The 9677-nt window shown below is 48.0% G+C and overlaps 2 protein-coding genes across 2 annotated transcripts; both read left to right on the plus strand.

The window, feature by feature from the left end:
- Positions 1 to 397: 397 nt before the first annotated feature.
- LOC309341186 (olfactory receptor 51G2-like) lies at positions 398 to 1339 on the plus strand (the record flags this gene model as incomplete). The annotated part of the gene is made up of 1 exon (XM_081860708.1): positions 398 to 1339. The coding sequence occupies one exon, from the start codon at positions 398 to 400 to the stop codon at positions 1337 to 1339; it is 942 nt and encodes a 313-aa protein (XP_081716834.1).
- Positions 1340 to 8443: 7104 nt separating this feature from the next.
- On the plus strand, positions 8444 to 9397 carry LOC309340646 (olfactory receptor 52L1-like; the record flags this gene model as incomplete). Its single annotated transcript, XM_081859529.1, has 1 exon — positions 8444 to 9397. One exon carries the CDS (start codon positions 8444 to 8446, stop codon positions 9395 to 9397), a length of 954 nt encoding a protein of 317 aa, XP_081715655.1.
- Between the last annotated feature and the right edge of the window lie 280 nt (positions 9398 to 9677).

A 9677-nucleotide genomic window follows, 5' to 3' on the forward strand; every position in this document is an offset into this window, starting at 1 on the left:
CCATCCCCTTCACTGCAAGGTATCCTTTTATTCTTGAAGAAGAGTCAGTATTAGAGTGTCTGCTTTGCATGCAGGAAGTCTCAGGGTCATTGTCCAGCATTTCCAGGTATAGATGTGAATGTCCCCTATCTCAAAATCCTGGAGATCTGCTGCAAGTCAGTGTAACCAACCCTGAGCTACATGGACCAGTGGTCCAACTCAGTTTATTGCAGCTTGCTATGTTCCAATACTTTCCACTCCTGAATGACAGATATCTTCTGCTTGGGGCATAGCTTAGATTTCTACAGGAATTCTTCCTTGCCTTCCATCCTCAAAGATGACAACTGATCATGTCCTCCAAATGCTCCATTTCTGTGTGAGAGATCCTGGAAGTGAAAGACAGTAGCTGGGGTTCACCATGGTGCAGGATACCTCCGCCAACCTCAGCACCACAGAATTTGCCCTGAGGGGCTTCCCTGGGCTGGAGGCGGTTCATGGCTGGATCGGGATCCCCATCTTTTTTGCCTACCTGGCAGCCGTCCTGGGAAACTGCACCATCCTCTATGTCATACGGACGGAGCCCAGTCTGCACCAGCCCATGTACTACTTCCTGGCCATGCTGGCCACCACTGACCTGGGTCTCTGCCTCGCCACGGCACCCACAGTGCTGGGCGTCCTCTGGTTCCAGCTGAAGAAGATCAGCAAGGAAGCCTGCATAGCTCAGCTCTTCATCATCCACTCCTGCTCCTTCATGGAGTCAGCTGTGCTCTTTGCCATGGCCCTGGACCGATTCCTGGCCATCTGCTCTCCCCTGAGGTACACAGCGCTGCTGAACTCCAGTAGGGTGGCCAGAATTGGGCTGGTCCTCCTGCTAAGGAGTACCTTGTTCCTACTGCCTCCTATGCCTTTCCTCTTGACATTCCCCTACTGCCCTAATGCTGTCCTTTCCCACTCATACTGTCTGCACCAGGACACCATTCGTGTGGCATGTGCCAATACAACATTCAACAGCTTCTATGCCCTCATCCTCATCCTCCTCACCATGGGTTCTGACCTGCTCTTCATCCTCCTCTCCTACAGCCTGATCCTAAGGACTGTCCTGGGCATGGCCTCTGACAACCAGGGCCACCACAAGGCCCTGGGCACCTGCGTCTCCCACATCTGTGCCGTTCTGGTCTTCTACGTCCCGGTGCTTGGGCTATCCATCGTACACCGGTTTGGACAGCAAGCCCCTGCCCTCCTCCATGTCATCATGGGCAATGTCTACATTCTCCTGCCACCCTTGATGAACCCCATCATCTACAGCATCAAAACAAAGCAGATCTACAGCAGGATCCTCAGAATGGTCAGGAACTCCTGAAGGATTTGTCAGTTCATGGATTATTGCTTCATTTTATTTTCCTGTGTTTGTATCCTCCTTTTCCCCCATCATGGAATCCAATGTGGCATTCATGGTGTTCCCATCCTGCCACTGACCAGTCACTGACATGCTTTGCTCCAGCAAGGCGGTGGCCTCATGGTCCTTCAGGCAAAATCCTGGGACCATTCATCCAGGGGAATCCCAACAGAGAGCCAGTCACTCAACTCACTGTGACCAGTATCGATTCATCAATATTGTGCCAGGCACTGTAGAAAAACAGCGTTTCCCCTCTCTGACGCAGAGTTGTACCAGTTAGGATGCTAATTTTTTTCGGTTGTTTTCCTCTATGTCTAATGTTATCATATTTCTTCTGCCTTCTCTAAATAAATACAAGATTAAACAGCCTGCATAGTCCAGCTGGTGAGAGTGTGGTGTTGATCATGCCGAGGTTGCAAATTTAACCCCCATGTGGGACAGCTGCATATTCTTGCAGGGAGTTGGACCAGAAGACCCTCTGAGTCCCTTCCAACTCCACTATTCGATGATTCTAATATTTTATCCTGGGTTCTTTCGTTGCTGTGGCTGATTTGCTACTAAAAGTACCATATTTTTTGCTCCATAATACGTACCTGACCATAAGACACACCTAGTTTTTATTTTTATTTTTAAATAATGTTTATTAAGGTTTCAAATGATTACAGAAATAAAGAAAAAGAAAAAAGATGAAACAGTAAAAAAAGATACAATTAAAAAAAAGGAAAAACAAATCAATCTTTCCATAGCTTATCTTTCATCTGCTTGTTTCCTTGACCTCCTCACACCTCCCTTTTTTGTATTCTAGTTCAAAAGTTGTTTCAGCAAGTCCTTACCCTTTTTGCTTTTATCTTAATATTTTATCATAATATATTATAGCTTTACATTTTCACATGTTAACAATCCGTTTTTACAGACCCCTTAAAAACATTATTGCTAAAACCACATAGCTTCATTCCAGCATCCCTCTAACATTCCTTAATTTTACAGTGTTTCTGTAAATAGTCTTTAAATTTCTTCCAGTCTTCCAGATTTTCCATTGCTAATTTTCCTTTAGCTTATTTCCTGGACCTCCTCATACCTCCCTTTTTTGTATTCCACTTCAAATTGTTGGTTCATTAGATTTTTACCTGTTTATAACCCTTTTTTCATATTCTCTTAAAGCATTACAGCTGGAAACCACTTAATTTCTATCCAACATCATTCTAACATTCATTAATTTTACAATATTTCTGTAGATAGACTTTAAATTTCTTCCAATCTTCTTCCACCGGCTCTTCTCCCTGGTCTCGGATTCTGCCAGTCATTTCCGCCAGTTCCATGTAGTCCATCAACTTCATCTGCCATTCTTCCCGGGTGGGTAGATCTTGTGTCTTCCAATACTTTGCGATGAGTATTCTTGCTGCTGTTGTTGCATACATAAATAAAGTTCTATCTTTCTTTGGCACCAATTGGCCGACCATGCCCAGGAGAAAGGCCTCTGGTTTCTTCAAGAAGGTATATTTAAATACCTTTTCCATTTCATTATAGATCATCTCCCAGAAAGCCTTAATCCTTGGGCACGTCCACCAAAGGAAGACACACCTAGTTTTTAGAGGAGAAAACAAGAAAAAAATATTCTGAATGAAAGAGTGGATTTTTGTGGTTCATTCTGTGGTCACAGACATGATCTTATGGTGAATTTGGGGTGACCCAATGCAAAAATCCTGAGGATCCATGTGGATCTGTGCTTTGTAACCACGTTTTTGCACCATTGCAGCCCCATGAAACAGTGGGTGCATGATTTTTTTTTGGTGCAGGCAGTAACCATGGACATGCTATTTGATATGATGGTTAATTTGGGGTGACCCAATGCAAAAATCCTGTCGATCAATGGGCTTTACCTCCACCTTCCCAGGCAGCCTCCAAAAGCGTCCCTTATCTCTCTTCTGATCCCACCAATCAGCTGCCTCCTGTCAACGCTCCCTTCCCTCTTGTTTGCCTTAGTGTCTTTTCCTCAGCTGGAGCAGTTTTTTGCTCCTCCTTTTCTTCTAATTTCTCCCCTTATTGCTTTAGTCTTCCTGTCCCCCCCCCTTTGCAAGTTTGCTGTCTTCACCTCCCCGCTCCCAGGCAGCCTCATTTATCTCCAGCATCCCTTATCTCTCTCCCTGATCGGCAAACGATCAGGCTTTGTTTCAACACTCACTTCCCTCTTTCAAAAGAAAAAGCATGATCTTTTTGCCCCTGGGCAATTCGGCTCCTGGGACCACACATTTGCTCTATAAGATGCACAGACATTTCCCCTTACTTTTTAGGAAGAAAAAAGTGCGTCTTATGGAGTGAAAAATACGGTACTTGAATGCCACCCACAGCTAAGTGAAGCTCATGTGGACACAATGGGTAGAGGAAGAGGAGAAATGGTGATGGGCTTGATTCCACACAACTGGGTGAGGGTTGCCTGCCAGTGGTGGACCTTCTCAAGGTTTGGTGAGGGTTTCCTTCAGGGCCTGGACTCCTGGGAGCTGCCCAGAGTGGCTGGGGAAACCTAGCCAGATGGGCAGGGTATAAATATGGTCATTTAGTCACACAGCATCGCTTATGGGTCAGGTGGGTGTTGTGTGAATCTCTCAGTTCCCCCAAATGTTCACTTTCCAAGCTTCAGCAGGTGCAGGAAACTGTGCCCTGGACAGGGGAACCTCTTGGGCTTGCAGATCGTAAGGTCAGCAGTTCAAATCCACGCAATGGGGTGAGCTCCTGTGGCCCTGTCCCATCTCCTGCCAACCTAGCAATTTGAAAGCATACCAGTGTGAGTAGACAAATACAGAGGTACCTCAGGTTAGATACGCTTCAGGTTACAGACGCTTCAGGTTACAAACTCCACTAACCCAGAAATAGTACCTTGGGTTAAGAACTTTGCTTCAGGATGAGAACAGAAATCGTGCTCCGGTGGCGTGGCAGCAGCAGGAGGCCCCATTAGCTAAAGTGGTGCTTCAGGTTAAGAACAGTTTCAGGTTAAGAACGGACCTCTGGAACGAATTAAGTACTTAACCTGAGGTACCACTGTAGGTACCACTGTGGTGGGAGGATAAATGGCATTTCTGTGTACTCTGGGATTCATCATGGTCCTCTGTACATCAGCAGCAGTTCAGTCCTGCTGGCCACACGACCCGGAAAACTGACTGCAGAGAAATGTCAGCTCCCTCGGCCTGAAAACGGAGATGAGTGCCGCACTCCACAGTCAAATTCAACTGGACTTAACTGTCCAGGGGTCCTTTACCTTTTACCTTACCTTGCCTATCTGTTTATTTGGTAGCATTTTGTAGCTGCGACTACACAATGAACCAATGTACCTATTTTTCTAGGGGGGAAAGCACTGGGCAAAGCTGCTCTATCCTGGAGTTCATCTACATGCTGAGGGTGTATTGGAGGGGCAGAGAAAAGCTCTTAAAAGGAAAGGCTAGTTTAGAATAATTTTTAGCTATTTCACTGCAAGTTTGGGAAGTTTGAGCAGAGGGAATCTAGTCTCAAGGTTGAAGCCTTTGTGGGGTTGGAGCACTTTATTAAAAGAACGACAAGCATGGGCTTGGGCATAGCCAAGGGGCAGCAGCTGCCCCCATCCCCAATCAAGTAAGTAAATAAAAATGCTTAACTAAAAGTAGAAATTGTAGAAAACTGTTGACAGGTTTTTCTGAGAATTTGGGGTCAAAGGAAAGCAATTTAAAACAACTGTTGCTGAGACATTTTATTCCATATCTGCTAGTCAGAACCCGATACAGGATGATGACAGGTGAGTGCCCTGTCCCCCCCCGCAACATAAATTCTGTCTGCACCCCTTGCCAGGAGTGCCAGAAGAGACTTCTCTTTCTTCTCCAGGTCCATCCATTCCCCTTGGAGAGGCACCATGGAGTGGTCAGAAAGCTCCCAGCCAATTAGTGATCCCTGAAGATCACACCGCAGCCCATACATATTTCCTGGCTTTCCTCCAGGTTCTGGCAGAATCAGGTTTGCTACAGTTGTGACACTGGGGTGCCAATGGCTTGTCTGAGAGGGGCTTCGGCTGAAGGTGGAGTCCAGAACATCCAGCCAGAAATTGCGAGAAGGAACCAGGGGGGAGGAAGGTGAGGATTAGCAACCAGGATAGTTTGGAACTATGTCTGTTACTGCAGCATTCCCTGCAAAGTGAGAGAATCCCTTTTTGATGGCCTCAGTCACAACAGCAAGATCCTATCTGGGTGTTTGTCTTGGAGAATCCAATTCTGGCTGCATATTAAAGAGAGATAGCAGATTTAAAACAAACAAACAAACAAACCCAGATAATAGAAAGTCCTTCTTCATGCAGTATGTAGTTAAACTATAGAACTCCCTTCTACAATGAGGCAATGATGGCCTCTAACTTGGGTGGCTTTAAAATAGGATTAGACAGGTTCATGGAGGAGGAGAGGGCTATACATGGATACTAGACAGGATGGCTCAGCTTTGCTTCCACAGTTGGAGGCAGCCATGATTCTGGAGCCCAGATGCTGGAAACCACAGGAATGGAGAGAGCTGTTGTGTTTGAATCCTGCTTGCAGGTTTCCCATACTCGGCATCTGGTTGGCCAGTGTGAGAGCAGGACCCTGGGCAAGATTGGCCCCCACAGGCCTGATCTGGCAAGATCTTCTTAGGTTCTCAGGCCCGTACTCTCTGCTTAGCAAAACCAGGCAATATGCAAGCAAAATGGCCTTTGCTGACTCCCAGGTCTCCTCCAGAAAACCTGGTTACTGAACGTTTCTCCTGCTCTGCTGTGGTTAGCTGATGCCTGTTCTTTGCTGAACATATTGGTGTTTTTCAACTTTGACCTGTTGCAGGAGCTTAGCCAGACCTTAGCAGAGCATACTCAGAGTTCCAGAAAGCAATCATTTGCAGGCAGGATGGACGAAGCAGGAACAAGACGCTGCTACTAGTAACTTGGTTACTTAGAGGTGTTTATTATTTACAGCAGACTCTACAAGTTACTATATACAAGAACAGAAACGGATCTTAACTAGCTCTCTCTTAACAAACTCCGAAAATTTTCAGTTGAAAATTTTGCAGTCCCATATCCAACATACAACATAGAAACGAGATTCCAGAGAATCTTCTGGACTCCCCTCTTCCTCTTTGTGGGTCCTATTGTTAATAATTTCCTCCTCCATCTTTTATAATAATCCAAATCTTTTACCTCTCCACTGTGTCCATTAAACTACAAGTGATATTCCAACCCTACTAACGATTTTAACTGTTTACAATGGTTTTTAAGATTAGTTATGAATTTCCCCCATTCCTTATTAAAATTTTGGTCTTTCTGATTTCTGGTTCTTCTGGTCGTTTTAGCCATTTTGGCATAATTCATCAACTTGAACTGCCATTCTTCTCTGGTAGGGACTTTATCTTCTTTCCATCTCTGGCCAGAGATGAGCCAGAGACACCCATCTGTTGCCCCAGGAAAGCCCCCTCATCACTGCATGCCAACTCAGAGGCCAAAGGAGCCGGCTGAAGGGCACATCCTCCCTTACCAGGCTCAGCCTCACACAGTCCTGCATTGAAGGGTTGGACTAGAAGGCCCTTGGGGTCTACAATTCTATGGTTCTATGACCTAAGGCCCTTCCCCCCAGCAGTTTTGTTCCCTCCTGTACAAAAGAAGCTGGAAGACTGGTGTAGCTTTCACGGCTCAAATTGTTGCTTTGAGTTCCACAGTTCCTGTTTCTCCAGGCAGGTTCTGATGGCAAGTGTCACAGCTCAGTGGCTGCAAAAGGTCCTGGGTTCAGTCCCTGCCACCATCTCCACGGAAAGACCAGTCTTTGAAGCCCTGGAGAGCCAAAGGCAGATCAGTGTGGTAGATAATCCTGACCTAGAAAAATAAATGATCTCACCCTAGAATTCGTGGACATCCAATGATGGAGAATACTGGAAAAGTCTGGGTGGATAAGAGAAAGTCCTTCTTCACACATGTTGTTGTTGTTGTTTAATCGTTTAGTCATGTCCGACTCTTCATGACCCCATGGACCAGAGCACACCAGGCACTGCTGTCATCCATGGCCTCCTGCAGTTTGGTCAAACTCATGTTGGTCGCTTCGAGAACACTGTCCAACCATCTCGTCCTCTGTCGTCCCCTTCTCCTTGTGCCCTCCATCTTTCCCAACATCAGGGGCTTTTCCAGGGAGTCTTCTCTTCTCATGAGGTGGCCAAAGTATTGGAGCCTCAGCTTCAGGATCTGTCCTTCCAGTGAGCACTCAGGGCTGGTTTCCTTCAGAACGGAGAGGTTTGATCTTCTTGCAGTCCATGGGACTCTCAAGAGTCTCCTCCAGCACCATAACTCAAAAGCATCAATTCTTTGGCGATCAGCCTTCTTTATGGTCCAGCTCTCACTTCCATACATAGTACATAGCACATACATACATAGCACATAGCAGAGTTAAACGATGGAGCTCATGCCTGCAAAAGACAGTAATGGCCACCAACATTGGTAAAGGTACCCCTGCCCGTGCAGGACAGTCGTGTCCGACTCTAGGGTTGTGCGTTCATCTCACTTAAGAGGCCGGGAGCCAAAGCTGTCCGCAGACACTTCCGAGTCACGTGGCCAGCGTGATGAAGCTGTTCTGGCGAGCCAGCACTAGCGGAGCACACGGAAACGCTGTTTACCTTCCCGCTATAAAGCGGTACCTATTTATCTACTTGCACTTAGGGGTGCTTTCGAACTGCTAGGTGGGCAGGAGCTGGGACCAAAAGACGGGAGTTCACCCCGCCGCAGGGATTTGAACCGCCAACCATATGATCGGCAAGTCCTAGGCACTGAGGTTTTACCCACAGTGCCACCCGCATCCCTTGCACCACCTGCATCCCACCAACATGGATGGCTTTAAATGAGAATTAGACAAGTTCATCATCTGGCTGGCCACTGTGAGAAGATGGTGGGCCATTGTCCTGATTCAGCAGGCTCCTCTTGGGATCTTTTGACTTGGTGGGAGGCAGTTTCAATGCTCCTACGATGTTCCTCACAGAAGTTCTCTCTCCTTCTTCTCCTCCAGGAAGCATGCTCAGTGATGATGACCTGATCTCTCCAACAAGAGCACCATGTGTGCTTCCAACTGCAGTTCCCAGGCCAACCCCTCCTCGTTCATCCTGCTGGGAATCCCAGGGCTGGAAAGTGCTCAGCACTGGCTCTCCATCCCCCTCTCTTCCATGTACCTCATCACCATCTTGGGCAACGGCACCATCTTAGTCGTCATCAAGACGGAGCCCAGCCTCCACAAGCCCATGTACATCTTCCTTTCCATGCTGGCTGCCATCGACCTGGTCATCTCGACCGCCACCCTGCCCAAGATGCTCTGCACCTTCCTGTTCGATGCCAGCAAGATCAGCTTTGGTGGGTGCCTGGCTCAGATGTTCTTCATCCACTCTTTCTCCGTGATGGAGGCCACCGTCCTGGTGGCCATGGCCTTTGACCACTACGTGGCCATATGCTCCCCGCTGCGCTATGAAGCCATTTTGACCAAGTCTGTCCTCCTCAAGATTGGGGTGGTGGTGGTGGCCCGGGCGGTTGCTCTCATCACCCCGCTCCCGGTCCTTGCAGGGCGGCTGCCTTTCTGCAGAAGCCACCTGGTGCCCCATACCTATTGCCAGCACATGGCTGTAGTGAAGCTGGCCTGCACTGACGTCACGGTCAACAGCCTGTACGGGCTGAGTGTGGCCCTCTATGTGGGCATCTCCGACATGCTGCTCATCGCCCTCTCTTATGGCATGATTCTTCGTGCTGTCCTCCGCCTGCCCTCCAAGGAGGCTCGCCTCAAGGCCTTCAACACCTGCGGCTCCCACATCTGTGTCATATTGATCGCCTTCGTCCCCGGACTCTTCTCCATCCTGACACACCGCTTTGGCCACAAGGTGCCTCCACATGCCTGCATCCTCCTGGCTAACCTCTACCTGCCTCTGCCGCCTACCCTCAACCCCATTGTCTACGGGGTCAAGACCAAGGAGATCCGCAACAGAGTGTTCCACAAGTTTTGGAAGAGGAAAGACTTGTACTGAAGGCACTGCAGGCATTGGAGGGGCGTCCTTGCCCATGCGGTGGGCAAAAAGGCATTGGAGCAATCAGGGAACCCCCAAATGCAACATAGCTGGAGACATTGGGGCAGAATGCTGCAACATCATTGCTGACCAGAGTGGGGCCTTCTCAGCCTAGAACACCTGTGCTCTGGAATCCACAATGGCTGCCAATTTGCTGCCGGGCCAAGTTCAAGCTTTTGATTCCTGCATTGCAGGGGGTTGGGCTAGATGACCCTGGGTACCCCTCCAACTCTGCAATTCT

The sequence above is a fragment of the Podarcis erhardii genome, assembly GCF_964252035.2.
Source record: "Podarcis erhardii genome assembly, chromosome: 4".
NCBI lineage: Eukaryota > Metazoa > Chordata > Lepidosauria > Squamata > Lacertidae > Podarcis > Podarcis erhardii.